Genomic DNA, 27,385 nt, shown 5'->3' on the forward strand with positions numbered 1-27,385 from the left:
AGATAGATAGATAGATAGATAGATAGATAGATAGATAGATAGATAGATAGATAGATAGATAATGATAGATAGATAGGTAGAAAATAGATGATAGATGATTGATCGATTGATTGATAGATGATAGATGATATACAGATAGATGATAAGTAGATGATTATAGATGATAGATAGATGATAGATTATGATAGATAGAAAATAGATGATAGATGATTGATTGATAGATGATAGATAGATGAACACAGATGATAAGTAGATGATAGATGATAGATAGATAGATAGACAGACAGACTGACAAATAGCAATTAGATGGGCAGACATAATTTGTTGTAAGGAATTGTCTCATGTGATTTTGGGAGACTGACAGATCCTAAGATCTTCCAGGTGAGTTAAGAAGCTAGAGACACAGGATAGTCAATAATGTAGTCGCAGTCCAAATGCCAGTAGGTTCAAGATCCAGGAAGAGCTGATGTTACAGTTCAAGTTCAAAAGCCGGAAATAAGCTGATGTCTCAGTTTAAAGCCAATTGGACAGGAGGAATTCTCTTATTCAGAGGAGGGTCCATCTTTTTGTTCTGTTTGGCCCTTCAACTGATTGGATGAGGTCCATCCACCTTGGAGAGGGCGATCTGCTTTACTCAGTCTGTTGATTTCAATGTTAATCTCATTCAAACGCACTCTCACAGAAACACCCAGAATAATGTTTGACCAAGTATCTGGGTACCCCGTGGCCTAGTCAAGTTAACATATGCAATTCACCATCACACTTACCTCTCCCCCTCACTTGGTGCGTCCCCATCACTCATTTTCTGCCCTAGTTTACTGACCTCTATGGTGCCTCAGCTCTTTGTGCCCAAGAGACTAGGATCCTAGCTCTCCTCCTTCCACAATCCCAGTGTGCTTTGACATAGAGAAAACCTTGGAATAGCAGAGCTTTTGAAAAGGCTATTGAGGATCATACCATACAATCCCCTCATTTAACATAGAGTGAAAAAGCCCAGAGAGGCTCAACTGTTTGCCCAAGGACCCACAGCAAATGAATGGCAGACTCAGAGCCTGGTGTTGTAATTGGGTCAAACAGAGGAAAAGCAGGGGTCCCAACCTTTTCCCTTGCTCATCAGCACCCCAGAGTCAGGAGCCAGCACTGGCCTGGCCACAATCCTTACTCAGCTTGTCAGAGCCCAGGCTCAGGGACATCACACAGGCCAAGCTGTTGGATCCCAGGTGCTCTATCCCAGCTCCACTTCCGTATCCCCCATGGTGTGATGACCTCTTTGCAGCTGACTTGACAGCCTCCCAAGCTCTGAGACCCTGGGTGAAGCAGAGATGAGGACTCATTAGTTCAGTTGCCCACTCCACAACCCCCTGCCTCCATCTGTGCTGGTAATTTGTCTGATCTCAACAAAATAATGAGGTTGGATTTCTTCTGGAAATCCCAACCTGCACAGGGGACTCCTAGCTCTGCCACTGTATCAGGTTGACCTTGGGGAAGCCACTGCCCATTCTACACTTCCGTATTCTCATCTGTACTATGGGCTGACAACCCCTACCTTCCTGGCAACAGGGCCATTAATTGAGATAATGGGTAGGAAATTGATAAGCACAGTATCTTACATGGGTAGGTGCTTGGGGTTGGGATTCTGAATTGAATCCCCCCTCCCCCCACACCCATGCTTAAACCCTCTTCTTCAAAAAGAATGTGGCCCTCAGATAATGACTATACTTTAAGCCTTGTTCCTTATCCTGGAGTGGAAGGAGATGGCTCATTGAAAGAATGACTTGGGTTCCAACTGGGGAAATGGGTTTCTGTGAGGGGAAACCCACATAAAGACAGCAAGGAGGTGGGGTTGGGGGAGGTCTTTTCTGCAATGCAGGTCACACAAAAGATCAAAAGTTGCGAGAATGTAGATACCCCCTTGATTGGATTTGGCTCTAACTATCCCTGTCCCCTGAGCAAGTAAGGACACAGATCTCCCTTGTGAACCCAAGGCTCTGGGCTAGGGAGTAAAAGTTGAGATTCAACCCATGAGATTCTACCCATGGCCGAGGGAGAGACAGGATGAGTCTTCCCAGCACATGGAGAGCATGCTGCTGGGCTCCAATGTCAGAAATGCAGTGGGGCCCAGAATTTGCCCAAGTGAGCCTGGATCCTGGATAGTCCTTTAGATATCATCGGTCAGGTAGTCATTCTATTCGGGTGTCATGGTGGAGAGCATACCTCTAAATATCTCTCTCCTGCCAGCCTGACAGGTACATCGGTCCCGGATCTCATTGTCAGCACCAATCATCAAATGTGGCTCCTCTTCCAGACTGATGGCAGTGGCAGCTCCCTGGGATTCAAGGCTTCTTATGAAGGTAACTGCTTTTGGCAAGCCAGATGAACTGTGTCCTGGGAGTCAGAGACTTGGGGTCTGGATTTGGAGTCAGAATTTTTCGTTTTTTTTGTTTTTTTTTTCTTGAGACGGAGTCTCACTCTGTTGCCCAGGCTGCAGTGCTGTGGCACGATCTCAGCTCACTGCAACCTCTGCCTCCCAGGTTCAAGTGATTCTCCTGCCTCGGCCTCCCGAGTAGCTGGGACTACAGGTGCACACCAACATGCCCGGCTAATTTTTGTATTTTTAGTAGAGACGGGGGCTCACCACGTTGGCCAAGCTGATCTCGAGGTCCGAACGTCAAATGACCCACCTGCCTCAGCCTCCCAAAGTGCTGGGATTACAGGCGTGAGCCACAGCTCCCAGCCCTGGGATCCTGGTTCTCCCCTGCACTAGCTTCCTCCCCCTTAGGCATGTTATTCCACTTCTCTGAGCCCCAGCCTTCTCTTTGTTCTGAGGGCCTTCTGGTTGTTTTGAGGATGATCTGGGATAAAACACTTAAAATATTAGGCACCCAGCATCAGATGCACACCTCAGTTCCATCCCCAATTCATACCTGGTTCATGGAGACTTTTAAGAGGCGTCACTTATTTTTAAAATCTTTAGAGAGGACAGTAGCTTCCCAAGCAGGGTAGCATCTGATGAGTGAGTGACTCTGTGCATAGGGCTAGGAACAGATAAACACCACTGTTGGTGGCCTGAGAAAGATGCAGACAAGAGTCTTTATCTCTTGCTTAGAATAGGCATTAAGGGAACTGCAAAACCTGGGGCCCAGAAGATACCCTCAACGTCATCCTTCTGAACACTTCCAAACCCCCTTTGGCCGATAACAGCTAATGCCAATCCCTACAAAGATGGAAGGAGAAGCCATCCACAGGTTACTCTTAAGCCCCTCTTAGGTACCAGACACTAGACCAGCGCAACAGGGACAGACACATCAAGTCTGGGCATTGCCTCAAGGGACTTGTGCTCTAGTGGTGAGATGGAGGGGAAAGCAAATGAAGTGGCATGCAGAAGAGCTGCCTGGACAGTGCCAGTGGGAGCACAGAGAAGGGAGCAGACATCTTTTCAGGAACGTCTGAAAGGGGATCAAGAAAGGGCTTTGTCACAAAAGTGAGCCTAAAGTCCTCAAAATGACTAGGTGGCTACTAGGGAGACAGGGGCCCAGGGAGCGGGGAGAAGGTGTCCCTTCAGTGTGGCTCACACACCATACCCCCAGTGTACCATAAGTTCCTCCTGCTCCAGGACCTGTACTCTGTTTCCAAACTGGGTACAGGTACACAGAGGTGTATTCGTGTTCTTGGGCTGGCTGACTTCACACAATAGACATTTATTCTCTCACAGTCCGGAGCCTGGAAGTCTGACATCAAGGCTCAGCAGGGCCATGCCCCCATTCTGGGTAGAATCCTCCCCTGCTTCTTCCTAGTTGCTGGTGGTGGCTGTAAGTCCTTGCTGTTGCTTGGCTGTAGCTGCATCACTCCAATCTCTGCCTTTGTCATCACATACCTTCCTGTGTGTCTCTCTGTCCTCTTCTTATAAGGACACCAACATGTTAGACTAAGGGCCCTCCCTACTCCAGTATGGTCTCATCTTAACTTGATTACATTTGCAGCAACTCTGTTTCCAAATAAGGTCGCATTTATAAGTACCAGAAGTCAGAACTTCAGCACGCCTTATTGGGGAACACAGCTCACCCCATCACAGGAGGCTAGCCCATCCTACACTAACACTGTCATACCATGATGTCTCCTGGGGTTAAGATGACAGCTATACTGAGATTTTTTAAGAATAGGAGGCTATGTGTCTAGGGAAGGCAGAACAGCAGACAGAAAATACTTAGACTCTGAGTGCAGATCCTGGTTCTGTCACTTTCTAGCTCCATGGCAGATCATGGAACCTTTCTCAAGATCTGTTTCTTCATCTGTGAAATACAGATAATAATACAACCGGGGTCACAGGGGTCCTGTGAAAATGGTTAGATTAAGAAACGTGAACATAAGAAATGTTGCAAATTGCAAAGCAATTAGTGAGTGACTAATGAGCCAATACACAGGTAGTTCAATGAGTGGGCTGTTCTGGTGCATAAAATTATACATCAGCAGCTGTGGGGCTATGAGAGGAGCACCAGATAAAACTATCAGGAGACCTTGATTCAGGACCAAGCCCTGTCACTCACTACTTTGAAAAGGGGAGTGGAGATGGATGCAAAGTTTCTAAGTTTTCCCCCGTTTCAGAAATTCTGTGGATGTTCGGCAGTGAATGTTCCCCAAAGCAGGGAGGAACGATTCCATGTCATCCACATGCCCTTAATCTGTCCATATTTTGCCAATGGTTTGGATAAGCTGTAAACAGCGTGAACTTGAAAGGGATGACAATATCAGTCAGCAAACAGAGTGCAGAAAGATCTGGGTTGGGTAGAGTCGTTGACTAAATTAGTAGGAAAAGATAAAATGGGAATAAATATCAAGTCATGATTTAAGACTTAAAAAAAATTAGCTGCTGGAATTTATCCCAGGAAGTTAGTTGTGCTTTATCGTGCCCTGAGCAGGCACCAGATAATTGAGCTTAGATGTGGGACCTCAGCTTGGGATACATAAGGAGAGGATTTAAGGCAATTCCTGTAAGAAATGATGATGGCCCCCGAATGTTTATTCAGGGGAGGAAGTGGACTCGGGAGATTTGAGAGCTGTGTCCGGATATTTGAAGAGCTTTCATGTGGGAAAGAGGAATTAGATGCGTTTGGTGTGATTCTGTTGGAAAAGAAAGGTACGTAACACTTGTTGAAAGCCTGCTATGTGCCAGAGCTTTATGTTCATTATCTCAGGGTTTTCACAGTGTCCTGCAAAGACCTGGGGTACCCTCCAGGGACCTCCGTGGTTGGATAGGGCATGCCCAGAATGGAGGGTTCTGATCACCCTGCCTCTGTTTCTTCTCTTTTCTTCTCTTTTGCTCTTTGTAAGCCTTGTTTTAAGACAGAATTCATAGCTAACCACTGGCTTGAAAGACATTACTTCATCTCATTCATTGCTTACAAGGATACAATGGCTGCTGTTTTATAGATGAGGTATCTGAGACTCAGAGGGATGAAGTAATCTGCCTGAGATCACACAGATGTGTGGAAAGTAGCAGAGCTGGGATTTGAGCCCATGTCTCCCTGGCTTCAGAAGCCCATGGATTTTTCCCCCTTGCCCCAGAAGCCTCCCATGGTTACATAATTTCAATTCCTTATAAAATCTTTATAGAAGCCAAAGCTTTGCCCCAATCAAATAGACCATGTATCACGAACCTGGATTCCATGTCACCAGAGGTTGGAGATTTTGTTCACAAGTTCATTTGTCCATTTCACTCAGCCAGTACTGGCTAAGCTTTTGTTATGTGACCAAAAGTTTGCTGGGTGCTGTGATTATAATAGCTAGCAGCCTAGATGTGGTATAAAGCATACGCTGTGTGAATGCTGGTCACGGACTAGGTGTCAACAGGACTTCTCCTTGGAGCCGTGACAAATTAGGAAGGGGAGTCTGGGTGTTTGGAGACATAGCAAACCCACAGGGACTATGTCAGGTTCTGTGCATAGAGGCAGTGGATTCTAGAAAATGGCACAGACTCTGAAATTGCACCAGACCTAGTAAATCCCAGTGTGGTCCCAGCTGTGTAACCTTGAGTCTTGTGGTCTCTCTGAGCTTCAGTTCCCTGACTTATACAATGGAAATAATAATGCCAATCTTAGAGCATTGTTATGAGAGTGAAATGAGATCTCAAAGCTCCTTGCACATTGTCTGGCATAGAGATACTGCCTTCCCCTGGGGGTGTCACCAAAGTTTCTCTCCAGCCAAACCTTCCACATTTCCTGTCCTCCAGGCCAGGCACCTGGATCTGCCACCAGGTGCTGTGACATTCATTCCTTGGGTTTAGGTCCCTGCCTTACACCAGTACTCCCCACCTAGGGCCCTCCCTCCCCAGACTGGCAGAGAAATGAGGTGACTCTCTAAGGCCTCAGTACAGAGTGTGGAGCCAGAAGTGGCAGGAGGCAGAATCAGGCTCGCAAGAGCCTGGAGGCCTCACAGTGTGTTGGAACCTGGCCCAGTGGAAACTCAAGGGGCTAAATTGGGGGGGGGCCACTTTTTTTGTTTTTGCCCCTTCCACCTTTGACTTTTTGTTTGAGGGGTGAAGCCCATCGTTCTCACACCCTTCTGGTGAGGAGCCCCCTCTACTATAAAAAGGTGGGTGGGTTGAGTCCCCGGCACCCCGATGTGATTCCCTGTCCTTGCCCATCCTGCTCCCTGGGCTCCTCTCACCTCCACCTCCTGGTTTTCTTTTACCTCTCTGGCTGTTCCTTCACAGCTCCTCCATGGCTCCCCACTGCCCCTCAGAGTCTGTCCTCAGCATTCAGTCCTCTTATTCTAGAACCTTCTGCAGTCGACCATGTGTACTTCCATGGTTGCAGCCTCAACCCAAACTCTGGTGACTTCCACATCTGTTCTCTACTTACATTTCTGTCTTCCTGTTACACATTTTGATAAGGCTTCCCTCTCAGCTGTCTCAAACCTACCCACCTGTATAGTCTGCTGACAGCAAAATGTCAAGACTGGGTGGTTCACATTTGCAACAACTCTGTTTTCAAATAAGATCACATTTATAGGTACCAGAGTCAGAATTTCAACAAGTCTTTTTGGGGGACACAGTTCACCCCATAACGGGAGGCCGGCCCATCTTTCCTACATGAACACTGTCATACCACGATGTCCCCTGGGGTAAAGATAACGGTTGTACTGTTGTAAGAATAGGAGGTCATGTGTCTAGAGAAGGCAGAACAGCACCGAGTTTCCTCCCAGTTCTAGGGGCTAGAAGTCCAAGGTTAAGGCTTTGGCCAATTTGGTTTGTTTCTGATGAGGGCTTTCTTCCTGGCTTGCAGACAGCCACCTTCTCACCATGGCCTTGCATGGGCTTTCCTGTGTGCATGCACACACAGGAGAGAGAAAGAGAGAGAGAGAGAGAGAGCGAGCATGATCCTTGTGGTGTTTCTTCTTAGAAAGACATCTATCCTCTCAAATCAGGGCCCTGTCCTTATGACCTCATTTAACCTTAATTACTTCCTTAGAGGCCCCATCTTCAAATACAGTCACACTAGGGATTAAGAGCCTCAATACAGGAATTTGGGGGAGCTGGGGGAACACACAAGTTCAGTCTGTAACACCATCTAAAACCAAGCTCACCATCTCTGCCCCCATGCTCATGACCTACACCTGTGTACCCCATCTTCACGAACAGCACCACCATCCATCCCATCCCTAGGCCTCATCTCTGCCTCCTCCTTTTCCCTCTTCCCACCTCTGACTCCATTCCCAGATTCTGTCAGTTTTCCACGTCCCACTTCTCTTTCACTGCTGAGTTGAGTCCCTCCCTCATCCACTCTCACTTGAATAACAGCAGAGTCTTCCTAACCAGCATCTCTGGCTCTAGTCCTCTCGCTCCCGTCTACCCATCTGCCACATGGAGCAGTGATCTTCCCAGAATCCAAATCTGGCACAGTTCTCTCCTAGTTAAAAAAATATGACAACTTCTCCTTGATTTTAGGATAAAGTGTAACATTTTCTACATGACATCCAAAGTTCTCCATAATAATAATTCCACCAAGTTCTGGTTTCTATGAATCCATTCAAGACAAAAATCTCTCCAGTCCTATAGGGCTTAATTCAGCGTCTGGCACAGAACACATGCTCAGAAAAGCTTGTAGAATTTAATTGTAATGAGGATCTACTCAGTCACAATCAGGTACCCTCCCCAGCACCCTCTCAATTCCCTTTTGGTCCACTTTACCACCGACCTAGTGCACAGATGCCAAGAGCCCATGCATTCTCTATTGTCCCGCAGGATTTGTGGTTGGGCAAACCCAACTTATAATCAGGATCTTCCTTTGACTCCCTGTGTGGCAGTCTCTCCTCATCAATGAGCCTGAATTTCCTAATCTGTGAAGAGGGGCTGATGAATGGTTATCTTTCCAGGGTCTCATGAGGACTCAGTATAGTGAAGCACCCAGCATAGGGCCTGACATTTAGTAAATGCTCAGTTGGAAGCTTACCCCCTTCTCTGCTCCCCAAGGCCTACAGCTCTTCTTCTAACCTACATCATTGCCCGAAGCTTCAGAATTGCCTCTTCCTCCTTTTTAGCCCCCTGTTATTCCAACTCCTGGGGAGTTCCATGCAAGATAGACATCTCAACTCAGGAATGGGTGGGGTGGGAGGGTGGCGGAGCTGGGATGCAGGTTTCCCATAGGATGGCATAAGGCATCCAATTGCAGAGACCTCCCATATCCATCATTTCCACCCATCCCTTAGGCAGACCTGGCTGCATCATCATCATCAATACCCACTCTGTCCCAGTTTGAGCAGAGAGATACAACCTTAGGGGCAGGCAGGTGGCACTCCAATATCCTTTCTTCCTTGTTGAAAATATTAGCCTGGTGGGAAATTTGGGGCATTTGCTTCCCAGAAATTCCTCCAGTTCTGCTTGTCACATCTCAGGTCTTGGGGTGGGGGAGGGGACTCCTGATCTGTCAATATCTGAGCACTCTGAGCCAGTCTCCCTCCATGGGGGCGACCAGCTGTGGGAAATGCATTCATAGTTGCAATTTCTTTGCTTCCCAGTAGAACAAGAAATATTTAAGGAACAGGCAATTAGCACTTACTAGAAACATTATAAAATTACATACAACTTGCTAACAAGTTTTAGCATCAATCTGGAAGTCTCCTTGCTTCCTTGCTGGAGTCTGGAATCTGGCAGCTTAATGCTGAATCTGGGAGGCTGGCCCAGGGGAGGAAGAAGCTGAGACCTGGACCCTGAAGACATGAAGAAGCAGGGCAGTAGAGATTATGCAGAGGGGGTGCCCAACAGTCCAGGGCACTCATGTTAGAAATGAGCTCATCTGTTTGTTCAACATTTTCTAAGGCCCTATGATGTGTTGCAGACAATGTTTAGAACACTGAGGCTACAAGGACAGCAAGACAGTCTCTGCCTTCACCTAATTCATAGTCCATTTTCAGTAGCATAGAACAAGTGTTAGAAGACAAGGAAATACAAAGGAGGGGCAGTGAATCTTGCTCAAAGGCATCAGGGGAGTCTCCCTGGAGGAGGTGATGTCTGAAACTGAGACTTGCTTGAAGGATGAAAAGGAATTTGTCAGACATCCTTGAGAGAGGGAGCAGGCGGGCTTAGAAGGGTGACATGCAGATAAGATTGAAGCTAAAACCTCAGTAAAAATAAAGTCTGAGAGCAAGTTGGGGAGAAGAGGGCCAAGACTTGCTCTCTGCAGGCAGTGCCACATCCCTTTCTTCAGAACTTCACTCCAGTGGTGGGCACTGCTGAGCCCCTGGAAGAGGTGGTGTTGGAGGCAGACTTCAAAGGAGGCCAAGGGCAGCCAACCAGCATCACTGGCCACTTCTTCTAGGACACCGCCCTTCCTCTTGTCAGATGCCAAGCACATGGCTATTTTCAGCCTCTTGAGTTCTGTTATTTTCGGTACACCTCTACTTCTTGTCTTTTCCGCATAAACTGGAAGGCCCAAACATTCCAACTTTGGCCAAGAATATCACTAACATGTTCCTAAGACGCTCGCTGAGTTTCCATGATACCTCTAAAAGTTTTTCAGGCACCGGGAGCCAAAGTTGAGCTGGATACAAGCAGCAGCTGCCTCTTCTCAAAAAGTCCCAGTGGGATCCAGCCTGTTCTAGCCCCTGGAGACTAGGCTGGCAAACAGCAGAGGATGTTACCACATTAAAATTTGGCAGGAAGTAATTTGTCAATGAGATGTACTCTCTAAATACATAGCTTCTGCAAATGGTAAGCTTCAGTTTGGGGCTAACGCAGACAGCTTGGAGGCTACCTCCATGTCCATTGTTTCTAGCCTCCTTTGGCTGGTGACAGACCCATGACAGTGTTATGGAGGAAGGAGATGGGGAGGGAAGAATGTCACCCACTTCATCCAGCCATACCTCCATTCCACTTGTGGAAATCGTGTGCGGAAAAACACATCAGTCCCCATAGGTACACGTATAGATGTGGGGTCTCTCACCTCCCGGTGCCCTTCGCATCATCAGAAGTAGAAAAGCAGACTGGGGTGTGGTTCTGAGGCAATCCAGGCTATCTGGGCATGCCCACAGGGTGATCCTAATGCACCGAAGATGCTCTAGTGAGATGGTCTGTTACATCTCACTAGAGCATCTAGAAGATGCCTAGAAGATACTAGATACTAGAAGATGCCTAGTGAGATGGTCACTCACTAGGAGTTTGTGCTGAATCAACAACGGGTCTGAGCACTTAGTAGGTGTAAGACACTGGGCTTGGTTCTGGAGATACAAAGAGTGGAGGGGATGTGACCCCTGGCTCTGAGGAGCTGACAACCCACAGGATGAAGCTTCAATGAGTTATTGTTCATCAAACCAGGCCCTTCAGGGTCTCCTTCCAACCCTCTCTCTGGCCTCTTCTCTCCATCACTTGAGCTTCCCACCACACTGAGCTTCTAGATCTTCTGTAGACTCTACACTCTTGTCCTCCATTTCTCCTTTCCTCCTGCTTTCCTTCCATCCTCTCCTCCATCCTCCCGTCATCGTTCCTCAAAAGTTTATTGAATCCCCTCTCTGTGCCCTGCACTTCACTAGAAAAGCTGGGATATAGACATTTCAAAAAACATTGGCTCAGTCTTCAAGAAACTTACCAATTAACAGTGGGAAACACACACCCAAAACTGCAGCACCCATTGCTATAACAACAGAAATGTCCAAGGGGGCTGGGACCGAGAGAGAAAGAGCTCCTAAGGCTGCCTGGGCGATTCGAAAGAAGGTCCCAGATGGGAACGCACTTGCACCAATGCTGAAAGACAATTCTTTGTCTGGTAGACAAGCAAAGGGTGTTCATTTCAGGAAGAGAGGATGGCAGGTGCCACGTTAGAGCCGTGTGAGGGGCGGTTGGGCTCTGCAAACATCAGCGACAATAACACTGAGGAAATACGGCTAGTCACTGGTTACACACTGCATGCTGGACATTTTGACAATTATCTTGTGTACAGAAGCTCATTTAATCCTCACAACAACCTTGTTATTATTACCATTTCCATTTTACAGATGGCAAAACTAAGGCTCAGAGAAAATAAGTCACATGCCCAAGGTCTGTTCCTTAGTGTCGGAGCCAGGATTTAGATCCTGGGCTTTGTGATGCCAGAGCTCTTGCCACTGCACTATTCCACCTCCCTACAGATCACCCAGTACTGTGCCATGTGCATCTCAAGGTCGCCAATGGCCAAAGAGCAGGCTGGGTGGGAGGGGTAGGCCAGGGTCCTGCCATGCTGAGGAGTTAGGGTTTTAGTCTGTGGACTTGGGGAAGCTGTGAAAGGATCAATGAGCAGGGGATGGTAATCATCAGATTTTTATTTCTTGTGCTGCTTTGTAGAGTATGAAATAGAAGGAAGAGCCAGGGGAACCATAGGCTGCTACTGGCACCCAGATGAGGAGCTGCAAGGGCTGAACTCAGGCAGGGAGAGACAGGGTGGAGAGCAGAGGGTTCTGGGTATGTGGGAGGAGGAGTCAACAGGAGGGGACTAAGGAGAGCTGAGGGAGAAGGACAAGGCAGAATCCAGGCTGACTCCCAGATTTGAACAACCTCTAAGAAAACTGTCCAGCGCTCCCAGCCAGGGAGCTCAGGCCTGAGCTACCCCTTCTGCTATCACCCAAGTCATGTGGTCAGGTCTACATCCTCTTCATTGCCCTTGTCATTTGTATTGGAATTACCCACCTGACTGTGAGTTCTCCAGGGGCAGGGGCTGTGGGGGCAGGCAACGCTGTACCTTTAGTGCTTAGTGTGGCATTTGGCACAGTTTCCATGCAAAATGTTAGCTGAGCTCATACATTAAACAGAGTATTCTGTGTGTTCAAGGGACTGTGCTAAGTGCTAGGTACACCGTGATCAAAGATACATAATGGATACCTACCTTCATGGGGCTTACATTCTACGGGGTGGGAGTGAGGGAGGCCGGGTGGTGAATCATCTTGGCCCGATGCCCAGCCAGAGCTCCAGAAGAACAAATTTTCATCTTTTTATTCACTGTTATATCCCCACTGTCTAGAACAGTAACCAATAAAATATTTGTTGAATAAACAGATGGGTAATTACAAGGTGCATCACTGCTATAAAGGGAAAGAATAGGGTGCCAAAGTGGGAAGATTGCTTGAGCCCAGGAGTTCGAGGCTGCAGTAAGCTGTGATAGCACCACTGCACTCCAGTCTAGGCAACAGAGCAAGACCCTGTCTCAAAAGAAAAAATAAAAAGAATGGGGTGCAAAGAAAGAAAAGTAAAAGGGAAATGTCTAAGATCTAAGATGAGTGGTCAAGGAAAATGTCTTGGAGGAGGTAACATTTTAAACCAAAGTCTGTTAATGCAAGACGTTAGTCATGCCAATGGAAGAGGAGAGGAAGCTCAGGCTAGGGGAACAATGAGTTAGTGAAGGAGCCAGTGAAGCCTCCCAGCCTCATGTGAAAGGCAGCAAATCCTCATCTTCCTCCAAGCAGTGCCTCCCCTCTTGGAGCACATCAAATAGTCAGTGAATTTATAGAACCACATGATACAGTCCATTCTGTACAGACATTTTCATAAAAGATGATTCCAATTTGGTATTAGAAATGGAAAAACCTGGGGAGAAGAGTGAGGTTGATCACAGATGATGGGGATAAAACAGCCGAGAAGGGGGAAAGCAAATATGCTGAGTGACAGAGGTCAGTCATGATGGACTTCTAAGGCATCTTAGAAGCAATCATCTCATGTTTTCCAGTTTGCTTTTGGTAGGCAAAAGGGGAGAGACAGGAGAAACACTCATAAAACGGAATTATATTAAACCAGGTAGCAGGAAATTGCATGTGTGATTTTTCTGAAGTCAAAACCCATTTATCTGTTTGCAATTCTGGGTCCTGACGTCAGACTTGGTCAGCACCTGACCAGAAGTGTCAGATCAAACACCTTTCAGGCAGGGCATTAGAGCACAGGGAGCCCTTTGCAGGAAGACAGGGGCCTTGGTCCCTGTGTTTCCAGCAGGAGTTGACTCTGAGCTTGGAGTGAAGGCTTAGGCCAGGACAGGAGGTGTCAAAGGGACAGAAGCCAGCCAGCAGCCCCCACTGCCTTCCTGGAAGGAGCTCCCAAACTCTCACCCCACCCTGCTGTGTTCTTCCTCTTCCTTCCACCCAATCTTGGTTCTCTGGGCAACACATCCCCCTATGCCTTGGAACTCTTTGCCAAATGCTCCCTTGAACCTGAATTCCCATGAGGTCACCACAACCCTGTAGCCCTCTGCAGTGCTAGCAGCTCACTTCCCCACACCGAATGAACTTCACCTTGAGAGGGGCTCGTATGCTCTCTCGCCAATGCCATTCCACCCACGTGTAAACCCCTTCCCCTTTGACCTTATGCTGTCTCCAGCTCTGATACTTTCTACCCCTCCTCATCACTGTCACTGGTCTCCTCCTCCCTATTTGCCATCACCTTGCCTCTCAGGCCTTGACCTTCTCACTTTCTTTCGGTGTACTTCACCCTGGCTGCAGCTGGACCTCATCATCAAGCACCTCTGAAATCTCAACTCCACATACTTCAGCTTTTTCATGTGACACTCCCTCTACTCCTGCCCATCATCCCCTCCCAACCCCTATTTCCCCTATCGCCCCCTGCTCCCTTCACCTCTTTCCTTCTTCATCCTAAGCCCCTTGGATAACACTTTGGCCATTCTTTTGAACATCTTCAGCTCCTTTGCCCCACTGTCTTCCATTTCTCCAAGCCCAATCCCCCCAATCCCCCCTCACTCAGTCAATCCTCCTACCCCTTCCTCCACTTCTAGAGGAATCGAGTGGCCAAGGGCTGCTGGGACAAGTCATATAGCCCTGCTGGGTGGTATCCCTACAAATGAGTCATCTGCACCCTCAGTGGACCCCAGAGGTGCATTTTAATCCATCTAGGCATGATTTCCTCTTCTCCAGAGTGACAGCTTCAGACATTCTCCTCAAGTTGTTTTCCCATGACTTGTCCCTCACCTTCAGCAAAGACTGTGACCTCCTCCACTTAGAAAATAGAGCCTGTGTCATCACAGGATCTCCCTTGGTCTCCTGCCATCCTACCTGAAAACTCACTGCCACCACTTCTTCCCTCTTGACTGTGGTCTTGAGGGAAGGAGCATCCCTTGTGGTCTCTAATGTGTGCTCTCAGTCCCATGCCTCTCTCCTTCTCTGGAGCCCCTGTAGGGACCCCCTTCTCCTCCAGATCTTCAGCTAACCATTCAATACATCTTTCCTCCCACCGCTTTATTCTTCTCCAGCATTTCAATATGATCAAGTTTCCCCTATACTAAACTACTTTAACCACTCCCACCCAGGCCATATGCCTCATGAGCTGCTACCTAATTTCTCTGGATAGAGTGATATCACCTTCTCTTCTCCTGTTGGGTGTTGGCCTCATCAGTACACACAATCCTGACAGTATCAATGTGACCTCTTTTTGCTAACCTGTTTTACAATCCTATATAAACTTCCCTGCAGCATTCAAGGCTTTTGATCTTCTTGAAACTCATTCTTCTCTAAGCTCCTGTGACCCCACTCTCCCAGTCTAGCATTCTGCTTGTCCCTACATTGTCCCTAACTGTTCTGTCCTGGACCAACATCCCTTCTCACTCTTCTTGGGTCATTTCATTCTTCTCATGGCTTCTTTTACAATCTACGAGCTGAATTTCTAGATCAGACTTCTCTCTTGAACTTAAGACCCATGTAGCTACTTCCTGCTAGATATTTCTACTTGCAGGTCCCACTAGTACCTTAAAACTCAGCATCTCCTACTGATGATTCCATTCAGACCTATCTATACCTCTTCTTGCATTCTTGTCTCAGTGAGGGTACACCCAAGTGCCAAGACCAGGCACTTAGTTATATAACTAAAAGTTAGCTGTGACAGTAACTATTGGGTAATTACTGTCACTCCTATATCACAGTCCTACAAACAGTCTTACCTCTGGAACTTGGCAAGAGTTCTTCCCTCCATCTAAGGCCCTTCCTTCTCTCTTGCTGTTCCTTTTCACCTTCGTGGTTCCACCACAGCCTTAGGGCCTCAGCCTGGACACCACATCCTCCAAGAAGCCTTTCCTGACCCAGGACTGGGACTAGGGTCAGGTGAGCAGGGCACTCATGAGCACGAAATTTAAGTGACGGGGAAAAAACGCAGCAATTAAGATACGTAACACTTAATGCAAATTGTTTTTAAAAATAATATTAATGCAAAATGTCCATGTTAAAACACATCAACATTTGAATCAAAGACAGGCTCTGACAGTGCTGGGACTATGGTGAGACCAGTGAGGTGAGTCATCTGAGCATAGGGTTGGATCCAGGCTTTATTTTAAATGTTGATATTTTTCTTCATTGTGAACTGATTTTATGGCATTAATTGTGATTTTCTAAAAAAAATATTGCACTAAGATATTATTTGTCATGATAACTGAGATTTTGGTGCCCCTTGAAATTTTGGAGATGAGGTTAGTACTTCTACTCTCCACACCCTATTTCCAGACTGATCCTCCAAGTTTGAGTTAGGTGCTTCTCCTGTTTCCTTGTCTGTTCATTTCTTGAGGGCAGAGACCATGTCCAGATGTCAAGGATCTAGCACAGCAACTGGCACACAGTAGGTGCTCATTGCATTGTGCTTAAGTGGGTACCTGTGATTGAATGATGGTAGGAGAAAGTGATGGGTGGGTGGATGTGGGCATGTATGCAGGGCTGTGCCTGCACAATGGGAAGGCTGGGCAGATTTCTTCATCCCCCTTAGTATCCCCTTTCTCTTAAGCCAATCACAGCCTCAGACTAGCTGCTGTGGGCAGGAACACAGGCACATGTACCCCACATGCGTATCTCCTACAGAAATGGTGGGGCCGCGCTAGGAAACCTTATATCTGGGTTCTGCCCCTGGCAGCAGGAAGGATCTAGCTCTGGCTTCAAATGCTGTGTAACTTTCACCAGGTCTCAAAATGCTTGCAGTGACAGCCCTCACACCCCAGGTTATATCCCAGAAAGCATATCTGGGGACATCTGGAGGCAGGTGGGTCCTGCTGCTTGCTTCTCCACATTGACTTATCACAGGGGCCCCTTCTTCTTTCCTTCAGATGCCCTGGAGCTCTGGGACCTGGAGCAAAGGGACTATGTTCCTGGAATGCCTCAGTGTATCCCCTCCCCCATCCCTGAGCCTGAGCAAAGCCAGCTGCAGAGGGGGTTCAGCTATGTTTTCAGCAGGCGTACTTGTAGAGGGTGAGGCTGGGGCACATGTGAGGTGAGAGGCAAATGGGCTGACTTACATTTGAGATGCCTCACACCTGGCACATGGTCACACAGACTCCCCTGCACAAAGGAGGGGACCCTTGTTGCTTGACTTAGATGATCACACACACGCACACTCACTAACACACACACAACCCCAGCCATAGAATGCCTTGTCCTGCCTGCTCTCAGCACAAAGCTGGCAGCCTTCATTTTGCAGTAACATGAATGCAACAGTCAAGAGCCCGTCCATAAACGGCAGTGCCTGGAGCTGATGGCAACTCTGACCAGCCCACAGAAGCCCCACAATGTGGTAGGAAGGCCTTTGCAGAATCATCCCTGTCAGGATCACACACACCAACTTCAGGGACTGTGGTGCCTGACAGCCCATGATGGTGTCTACAGAACAGGCAGGGTCCCTTTGTCCTGAGAATCCTGGGTAGGTGTCCAAAAAACTCCCCTGATGACTCTGGGCCCCTGTCTCCCAAATCTCAGGACTCATACAGTCCTCACCTCACTCTCTGGCACTGGCTTCGTGACTTCCTGTCTGTCCTGCAGGACGCCCTTCTCCCCGGAAACAGAGCTCCTCCCCAGAAACAGAGCTTCTCTCCTTCCCTCTTCTTCCTCCTCCCTTCCACCACCCCCTCCTTGTCCATCTCTCACAGCATTAAGCACAGCATGAGTGGAAGTGGGGGTGACTCCAGAGGAAGCTCCAGCGGCTTGGCCAGGACATACTCCTTTCCAGAAGCGTCTGGGTCCTGACTGCCTCTCCAGTGAGGTAGCCTGCCCATCATGCCCACTGGGTTCAGGACCCCCAGAGCTGTCTCAGGGAACCCACTCCATGTCTGACTCACCACTGTTGACTCAAGTGAACTTTCAAAGCATACTCAGTGAGTCATTTGCTTCATTTTGCCTGCTACCATCTCAAATTGAATTAAGGAAACATCTCCATGAAGGTGCTTCCACATCAGCAGGCAGTGAACATTTATTCTCAATTAATCCCTGGTTTGGGAAAAAGACAGGGAGCAAAGTTTCAACTGCTGTGTCGTCTTGCACTTGCCTTTGCTGCTCAGAAATGGACTGCACTTGAGATCTGTCATGTGACATTAGCAGTTCAGATGCAAGATCAGGTTCAGTGAGGAAGTCTCCAAAGATTTCTAATGCTGTGGAACTTGTTGCTCCTGGGACAGGTAACCTGTGAAGAATGTAGACCCACCTTCTCCCTAAAATTGCTTCATCTCATATTGGATTTAGGGAGGGATAAGGGATCAAAACATCCAAGCATCTAGAACACTTTATGTGGACACAGAGTCTCAGGCACTTGATAGCTGGAAGCCCATTCATCCTAGGATGCTGCAATGAAACAGGACATTGCAGGATTTCTCACAAACCTCATTCCTTATAAGAACATTGAATCCTGCCTATGTCACTCTAAGCACTGACTTATGGCATAAGAGCAGCAGAGCATGTCATGTGGACCTTCAGCCCCAAGAGAGGTATAAAGTCACCTTTTGTCTCTGTTTTCTCATCTTCCTGTCTTTCAGAGATCGAGCAGGGCAGTTGCGGTGACCCTGGCATACCTGCGTATGGCCGGAGGGAAGGCTCCCGATTTCGCCACGGTGACACACTCAAGTTTGAGTGCCAGCCCGCCTTCGAGCTGGTGGGACAGAAGGCAATCACATGCCAAAAGAATAACCAATGGTCGGCTAAGAAGCCAGGCTGCGTGTGTAAGTGAGCAGGGAGGAGGCCACGCCAGGGTCTTCACCGAGAGGCAGGGGCCCATTTCTTAGCTAGTCCAGGGGCCCTGTCCCTGGGAACCTTGCAGGTTGTAACAACAGCTGCACTCTGGTTGGTTTATTCTACTCCTCGGGACGTTGCTGGTGGGGTCCTCATTTCTGGCAGGCAAAGTCGACTATAGCACTGAGAACAAGTGCTCTTGACATTTGGTGATGTTCTTTAATGCCATCTTACCCTTCTTGGTGATCCTTAAGAGCAAGGAGATACCACTGGAGCTTAGTCCACCAGGCTCAGACCCAGACATTTCTGCTCACCCTCATTGCCACCACTGACACCATCTAATCAAGCAAGGTGGAAGGGACTGGCAAGTTTGTAAGATTGTAAACACCACCAACCTTCAGTGCTGTGGGAAACTGGCCTTGCCAGGATATAAACAGTTTCCTAAAATTGCTTCATCTCATATTGGATTTAGGGAGGGAAAAGAGATCAAGCTATCTTTGGACTGTTGATCTTTTGGGGGAAGGGGTTGGTGTTGAGTGGTCTGTTCTGTGGAGATAACAAAGAAGCCCTTCTTGCTTCCTCTTGGATGACCTGACCATACCTTGCAGCACAAATGACATCTTAAATTTTCAGTCGCAGCAGGATTGGTAAGGATGAGGGGCTGTGTGTAGCCAAGGAAGGCCCAGGCGTGGTCTCTGTTGGGAAATCAAAATTTCCAGCTTCTCTGGGCTATCACGTCTTCTCCCATCCCTTGTCACTCCACCTTCTCCATCTCTTTCCATGTGCTTCTCTCAGAGAAAGACAGGCATCCTGATCCTCAGATCCTTCCCCCGGCTCAGTGTGTTACTTGGGGTCTTGAGTTCTGCACACTAGAGATCGGTGATCCCTCGGGGCTGGGAGAGGAATAGCCTGGGAGACTGTCAGGGTCTCTGTGATGACTGAGAGTTTGGTGTATGAGTTGATGAGTTGGGATGTACCATGGTGATTATACTTTCTAAATGAAACAAAAATCACTTTGTCTGACAAAGCATTTTGATGACTTTTGAGTTTATTTATGTAAAAACTCTTGAGAGGTTTAAAGATCAAATCACCCTTAAATACACATTGAACAAATCACCTTTATTGAAAAAAAAAATTGAATGATATCTGCCCATCTCTGCTCCCCACTGTGGTTAGAACGTAGAACCCAACAGCATTAGCCGTGTAGCATGCTGGGAGCCACAAGGACCTGGAGGAGCAGGGAGCAGCTCAGGGCAGGCAAACACAAAGGCTCTGCCCATTGCAGAGACCAAGCCCAGGGACGGGTGCACGGGGCAGGGCTCTGTAGAGGCAGGGCCTGAGAACATAAAAGTACACACAGTGGGAGCCCCAGGTGCCATGGGGGCTTAATCTCTTCAATTCATCTAAATAAAACAAGGCAGGGAGAAATGGAGGAGGGTCTAGCTTCTGCGACAAAGAGCTGGGAGGATTGACATGGAAAGCAAAACCAGCCAGCCTCTTAGGACCAGGATAAGGTTCACTGTCCCTCAAGCTGAAAGAGGCAGGTAGCAGAATGCCAGCTGAGGGACTGTTGCTTGACCCCTCCAAGAGTTTACTTGGCTCTTTGGCTCTTAGGAGCAGGTTTAGAACATCCTTGTAAAACCTTTACCAAGGGCAGAAGACCTTGAAGTGCTGCCCAGCAGGCCCTTGGTGTACACAAGCAGGGCTGGCAGCCTCCAGTGAGCTGGGCACTGCTTGCAAACAGCTGAGAAGGAAAGAGGATAGGGCTGTCTCAACAAGTATGTGTCAGTGCTCCCTGTGGTTTAAAACAAGGATGAGGGGCCTGAGGCTTATGGATGAAAGCTAAGCAGGTACTCTGGGGAGATGACATGGCATTTCTTCTTCTAGACAATTCTGGTTTAGAGCAGGATGACATCCCCAGGCACTTCCATCACTCAAGTGTGTCTGGACATTGGAGAGTAACGGGACACAGCTTGAATCTCAGGGATGCTGGCTTCCGTGGAGGAAGCCAGAGGGAACAAACTGGCCCCATGCCTTTGCAGCATATAGCCAGGTCACACTTGCATTTCAACAAAGTGAGGGACTTCCATCTGCCCACTGTCTACTGAGTACCCAGCAGGCAAGCTGATGCTTTTATAGGTCCTGGGCTTTGCCCTCAGAGAGCTCATAGTTCAATTGCTGATAAGAAAGTATGGTGATAAGAAAGGCCTGGTGCACTGAGATGACTTTGGTTTCAAAATCTGAAGACCAGGTTCTTAGTTCTAGCTCAGCTTTGCGACTAAAGCCAGGCATCTTCTCTCTGGATTTTCATGTACTGACCTATCCAATAGGGTAGCACTCCATTCTGGCTCCAAAAATTCTAAATCTCATCATATCTATGATCATATTTATAGAAAAAGATCACTATGACATGAATAGTCCTCACATTTTCCACAATAAGTACCTGGAAGCTACTTTGAAAGTGGATCATTACAGAGTAGGTCATACTTTGGTTGGGGGACACTTTGGTGTTCTGCTGTTAACTCTAGATCAAATATATTATATTGTTATCAATAGAAAAGGGACAATACCTATAAACGTCTATAAAAATATAAAATATAAGGTTGGTCTCTGTGTTTTATAAAGTGCTTATAAATGTATATACAAAAGCGCCTCTGGCAAAAGTCAGCATAAGTGCCCTAAATTTTACAATACATTAGTCACAATAAATATTAATACAATACTTGGCAAACAACATTGCCCTTTCCTTATTGAGAGCTAGAAGGGGATTGGGGATATTAGTTCAATGGCTCAAATTTCTTTGAGAAGTTGTCTGAATAGATGCAAAGTATTATATTGTTCTTCTCTTGAAACATTTTCTTCAAAACAACTCTTTACTAGGGAATTACCCTGCCAAGAATACACAAATACACTCTTCCTTCATGTTCCAAAACATTTTCTGTAGCAAGCAAAGACTTCAGAATCATTTTGTTGGCTTTCGAGCTGCCCTCACAGTAGTAGATGCTCAATAGATAGTCTTTTGTTAATTTAGTTTTTAAGAAGATGATTTATCTCACAGTGAAAAACATTTTGAAAGAAAAGATGGAACCAGCTTCTTTGCTCTTACTCTCTGGTCCTTAGTTAATTCACATCTTCAGGGACCCCTGCTCAAAATCAATGGGAAGTAATACCACTCTCCATCCATTCAAGCTATTGACCGCCTGTCTTCCCTGTGCTGAGCACTATGCATTGGATTCAGAGTTGTTCAGTCTCTGCCTAGGAAATTTGTTCATCCTGGCTATCATGGTGGGAAAGCTTTGGCCAGGCTGCACGTATTCTTTACCTTCCAGAAGCTTTGCCCATTTTACCTCCTTCCTTACAAAAGAGTAGAGAGCATTTCCCATACAATCTTGTCCAGTTATTCTTCTACCACAAGAGATACAATGGGAAGGAAGATACAAATAACTCTGATGGTGGTTTGCACAATACTTGATGCTTTGTTGACAGGCTGGCAGAATTCTTCACACTTCTTAAGGAAGCCAGGAAACCAATTATCAATCCATTAGCAGCCACTTTCAAAAGAAGCTTCAAAACAGCCTTCACCAGAGATATGCCATGAATGCATGAATGCACACTTTCCTTTGCCATTTTGTAAACCACCTTAAGAAGATGTGAATCCTAATTGCTCAGTTCTTAATGTCTATAGTATGTGTGTGAAATGTGAAGGCAGGGACTTCTTGGATGTATGCGATTTAAGTTACAAATCAACAGTCTAATCTTGAGAGGTCAAGGGAGGGAAAATTGAATCCTTAGGTGCTCAGGGAAAATGTCCCAGAAGACACAAGACTTGAGCTGGGCTTTTGGAGAGTTGGAAGGGAAAGTAGGATTTTCTAAACAGAGATGCTGTGGGAAACAGCCCTCTGCTGGTATTTCCAGTCCTTTACCCTGACTTCCTCCTTACTTCTCCCACCTTTTGTTCTGGTAACACACACACACACACACACACACACACACACACACACACGCTGGAATGAATTGGGTAATGGGATCTGCAAGAAGCTGGTCTCTCCCGTGGACCATTACTCTAGAGTAGAGTTTCTCAAACTTAGCACTATTGCTATTTTGGCCCAGATAATTCTTTTTGTGTGGGGCAGTCTTGTGTATTATAGGACATTTAACACATCTCTGTCCTCTGCCCACTAAATACCAGTAGCACCCGCCCCACACACCAGTTGTGGCAGCCAAAAATATCTCTATACATTGCCAAATATTCCTTGGGGGAAAAAAATCACAGATGAAGAACCACTAGTCTAGGATAACTTAGTTTTGTCAACTTCCAAATATGAAGAATCCTATGGATTTGTGTTTTAAGTGAGGCTATGATTAAAGTCTGTAGCATTATGACAGTGGGAAGGCATGGGTTAGTGGAGGATGCAAATTTTATTAAATGTTCTACATTATTGGGAAGATATGAGTCCTCCCTACTATGTTACGGAGTATTTATTCTCTCAATTTATAGATTAAAACAAGGTTCAAAGAAATGTAACTAACACAATGGCCATAGAACCACTAAATAATAGGCTGGAATTTGAGCTATTAATTGACAGAGCAGCAATTTGCACCCAGGTTCTTGCTGCAAGTCCTGCACTCTCCATTCCACTAGATTTCTAGAAGTTTAGGGATCATCTGAAAAGTAAGGCCAAGGAAGCCTTAGGGCAAAATTCTAGGCCAGAGTACAGAAGCAAACTACTGGCTGAGTTACCTTCATGACAAGAGTTAGACAAATCCAAGAAAGATAGATTTGTGACCCTTACTGAAACTCTGTCAATATTGTATACCCCCAACATACAATATACTGGGGTTGGAACCTCTTCTTAATCTTTACTTTTTCTCCGTTCCTTCTACCCATTCATTTATTTATCCATCTTGATTTATTGAGTATCTGCTATGTACAAAGTCAGCTGCATAAGAGGGTATGGCTGTTTCTGGTCAAATTCTAAACTGAAGGGCCTTTGGGGATGATCCTGCTCAGATGAAAGGGACAATCTCATGGTGCCATGTCCTATATAATGTGCTGTAACTCTATCTCTAGACGTATCTGGAGCTCAAGGGCCAATACTTGACGTAGACTTTTGGTATGCTGTCATATCTTTAAAGTTTAAGCTAATTTAATGGTTTAAATAAATCTAAAAGTTTAAATAAAGAAAATATTCGTATTCTCTCTCCCTTAAGCCAAACTGACTTCAAATTTAACCAGTCTTTTTCTTTCTTATCCATCTATACACATATGTTCTGTGGTCTTCATCAGAGTGGGCATACCATTTTGCATTCTATGTTTTAAAGCCCATATTCTGTTGTGAATCTTACCATGTTGCTATATGTATTTCATAGTTATCATTCTTAAAAAATCTATGGGTTCTTCTGTCAAGTGAATAAACCATGACTTATTCAACCAATTATATTCAATTATTTTATATAAGGCTATAATGAACATCTTCAGGCCTATGGCTTTTTCTTCTCTTGAATTATTTCCTTAGAATAAATTTCTAGGAGTGACATTATCAGATCAGGGCATGAATATTTTTATGACTCTTGGTGCATACTGTTGTATGGTTCCCCCCATATATTGTGTCGGTTCATAATCAGTTCATAATGCCATAGCAAAAGCTGTGAGATTAAGAACAAGATTCATAAAATGTGTGATCTTTCCATCCAGAAACATGGCATGCCTCTCTTTCATGTGTATCTGCTTTCACTTTTCTAAAGATAACAACTTTGTGGTTTTCTTCATTTAGGTCACATATATATTGCTTGTAAACTTCGTTAGCTTCACTAAATTCCAAATGTTTGTATGGCCTTTTAAAAGCTGCTAATAGCTAGAATTTGAATCTCTTTCTGTAGCACACCTTTGCTGACTACTGTAAAGAGCCCAAGGTTTAGTGCCGCGAGTTCAGAGATGAATTGGGCACAGTCCATGTCCTCAAGGAGCTCTCTTCATGTGGTGATAGACACCATTATATAAATGAAGCGGGCCTTTGTGACTTATAATCTAGTTTCTCAATGATAAAACATTGGTGCTGTGAATATTAGGTTCATTCTTTTATTTAACACATATTTATTGAGTGCCTGCCATGTGGCAGGCATCATAGTAGGTGCTGAACAGAAGAGCAACAGCCCCTCTTCTCATGGGGCATAGACTTGACATCATCTCTGTTAGAATGGTTGGGCCCAAAAGATGAGAGGCCCTGCTGGAAAAGGAGACATCCAAGAGGCAGCAGTGGGTTCTGGGAGAAGCCATAGGGTTTGGGCCTATGCAAAAGGGACACGTTCCATAGATACATTGACGCATACATAAACACCCATGCACACACGCACGCCCACACTGCAGGACTGGGTACTTGGGTTTGCAGTGATTCCTGTAGGGGTTGGCTGCTGCCTAATGGATGTGAGTGAAGAAGGGAGGTGGGTTTATGGAAGCACAGTCTGGAGACAGACTGCTGGGTAGCCATGGGCCAGAGACATGTCCCTCTTGGGGTAAGAGGTATAAAAGAGGTGCCTGGAGGACTGCCAAGATTGCCATCGCAGGACACTGGATGGAGACTTCAGTCTTGGCCTTTCTTCAGCCAACCTGGGTCCAGCCCTGTCTAGGAGGGGCATGGGGCATTTGCTGTATCCAATCCCTGTATAGCGACTATTGGTAATGACATGTGGCTACTGGGGTGTTGGTATTTTCCTTCCCATTTGAAGGCATTCTTTCTATATTGTCTATAGAAATTCTTTGTGGTATTTGATATATGTATTTTCCCAATCTCATTTTCCCTTGTTTTCTATTTTTCACTGTATAGTTGTCTTCCATTTCTGTACAAACAAATCTCTCAATATTTGTGATTTCTTTTCAAAGCTGACAAAGTTATTCTGCCATGGATCTGAGAAACAGTTCGTTTTATTTTTGGTTATTTGTCAGTAACTTGATTTTTTAAAATATAATTTGTTTATCTGGAGTTTACTTAGATGAATGTATAATATTGTCCAAACTATCATGCAGTTTTCCAACACAATTTATTAAGTAATTCATTTCCCTTTTGATTAGAGGGAAATGAATTGTTTTATTACATACTGAATCCTCAAATGTACTTAAGTCTATTTCTTGAGTCACCACTTTGTTCTGCTGCTCTATTTCCATCTTTGCACTGGTATTGAATAATTTTAATTGTTGTTTTATAATGTGTTCTAATATCTGGCAGAGCTAGAAACAACTCCTTCCTCCCTTAATTATTTTCTCTTTCAGAATATTCATTGTTATTCTCATCTGTTTGTTGTTCAAGATTAATTTTAGAATCATTTTGTCAGAGTAAAAAAAAAAGTCCTATTAGGATTTTGTATGTGCACTCCTGTTAAAATATAAATTAACTTGAAGAAAATAGGCATTTTTATAATACACAGCCCTCATATCCAGACACATGTTTTTGTTCGCCTACTTTCGTTTTTCTAAATATAACAGCTCCATGGTTTTCTTCATATAGGTCACATACATTGCTTCACATACATTGCTTGTTACCTTTATTCTTAAATAGGCAGGTCCTTTTTTCACTTCTCCTCCCACCCTGACCTCAATGCCACATGCACAGGTGAAGCATGCTCTATTTTCCCTCCTGTCTATGGCTGAAGCCTAGTGTTCCCTGTAAACATACAATCCCAGATTTTCCAGGACAAATGTAATTTCAAACGCCATTTCCCTTGGCCCAGAAAATATGATCACAATAGCTAGAGTCCTTGGAAATTGCCTTTTTCAAATGATCAGAGCCAGAGTTGGGATCAGCAAAGGTTTAAATGCATCAGCCTCAGCATGGGGGATAATATTCCTGGGAACTATTTGTGATCAGGCCAGGGACGGTGATCAGTGTGAGCTTCCTCTGCTTAATGTAACATTCTCCTCATTTCCCTAGACTTCCTTCAAGGTTTCATTGACCTACAGATGCCCCCAGAAAATAAGCAGGGAACTTAGGGAGTCCCAGGGCTTCCTCCCTCTGTTATCCAACCCTCGAGAGCCTGAACACTGAAGACCTGTGTTCTCCCTTTGCTAGTGGTGGGCACAGTGGGGGGTGCCCACTCTACAGAGTGCTCCCAGTGATATGAAGGGGACGTCGCCTTGAGTGGAAAGACAGCGGTGGTAGCAGGATGGGGGAGGGTCTGTATCTGCTACTGTACTGGAGAATGGGCACCAGTCATAGCTAGTCAAGCATCCCAGGACCATGGGGCAGCCTGGGAAGGGTATGCCAGAGATGAGGGATTCCAGGGCTGAAAGAGCTGACCCTGGATGAAGGAATGGGTCACAAAGGAGGCTGCTGGTGTTGCCTCTCAGAATGTACAAGGAGGTGGAGTCAATTCTTGTGCTACCAGGCTAGTGTAGGTCACATCATTGCTTGTTACCTTTGTTTTCAAATAGGCAGATACTTTATGGGGGAAGAAAGCTTCTGTATTGAATCAGGTCCTTACCCAAGGGAATAGGGTCTATCCCGGCTGAGTATATCCCTGACCCAGCCAGCGGCTTCCGTCTCCAAAAAGAGACTTCAGTCTCACATCAGAGACTAGAGAGGAAACCATGAACCAGAACAGAAGCCCAGTCCCTGGGCTGGGGCATACATATTGAAGAAGGGTTAGCAGAAGAGGGAGATCCTAAAACTGAGTGAACCTATGGGTATGCTGGGCTTCTCACAAGCCCACCAGTTACTGGCCCTGTGCAGCCACACACACCTCACCCCACCAGTTTCTGGGAATGGACCTTCCCAATGTACCATCATGCTTAGCTGGGCTTGGCTCAGAATCTGGCTGTAAGAACCGAGCCCATGGGATCCAGGTCTTCAGTGTACCTGGCCATGGTGAGATCACGCAGACTGAAGATGGCTCACAAAGGAGGCTCCCAGCATTTCCTATCAGGATGTCCAAGGAAGTAGTCAACACTTTCCCTGCCAGGCCA

At 46.2% G+C, this 27,385-nt stretch overlaps 1 protein-coding gene across 1 annotated transcript in view; it reads left to right on the forward strand.

Annotated features, from left to right (window-relative positions):
- CSMD2 (CUB and Sushi multiple domains 2) overlaps window positions 1-27,385 on the forward strand; it is a 655,333-nt gene that overhangs the window by 386,433 nt on the left and 241,515 nt on the right. Inside the window, exons 12-13 of the mRNA XM_023232269.1 lie at window positions 2,239-2,351; window positions 18,237-18,419. Of these exons, the coding sequence (XP_023088037.1) occupies window positions 2,239-2,351; window positions 18,237-18,419 (296 nt within the window). The remainder of the gene's footprint in view (window positions 1-2,238; window positions 2,352-18,236; window positions 18,420-27,385) is intronic.

The sequence above is a fragment of the Piliocolobus tephrosceles genome, chromosome 1 (genome assembly GCF_002776525.5).
Source record: "Piliocolobus tephrosceles isolate RC106 chromosome 1, ASM277652v3, whole genome shotgun sequence".
NCBI lineage: Eukaryota > Metazoa > Chordata > Mammalia > Primates > Cercopithecidae > Piliocolobus > Piliocolobus tephrosceles.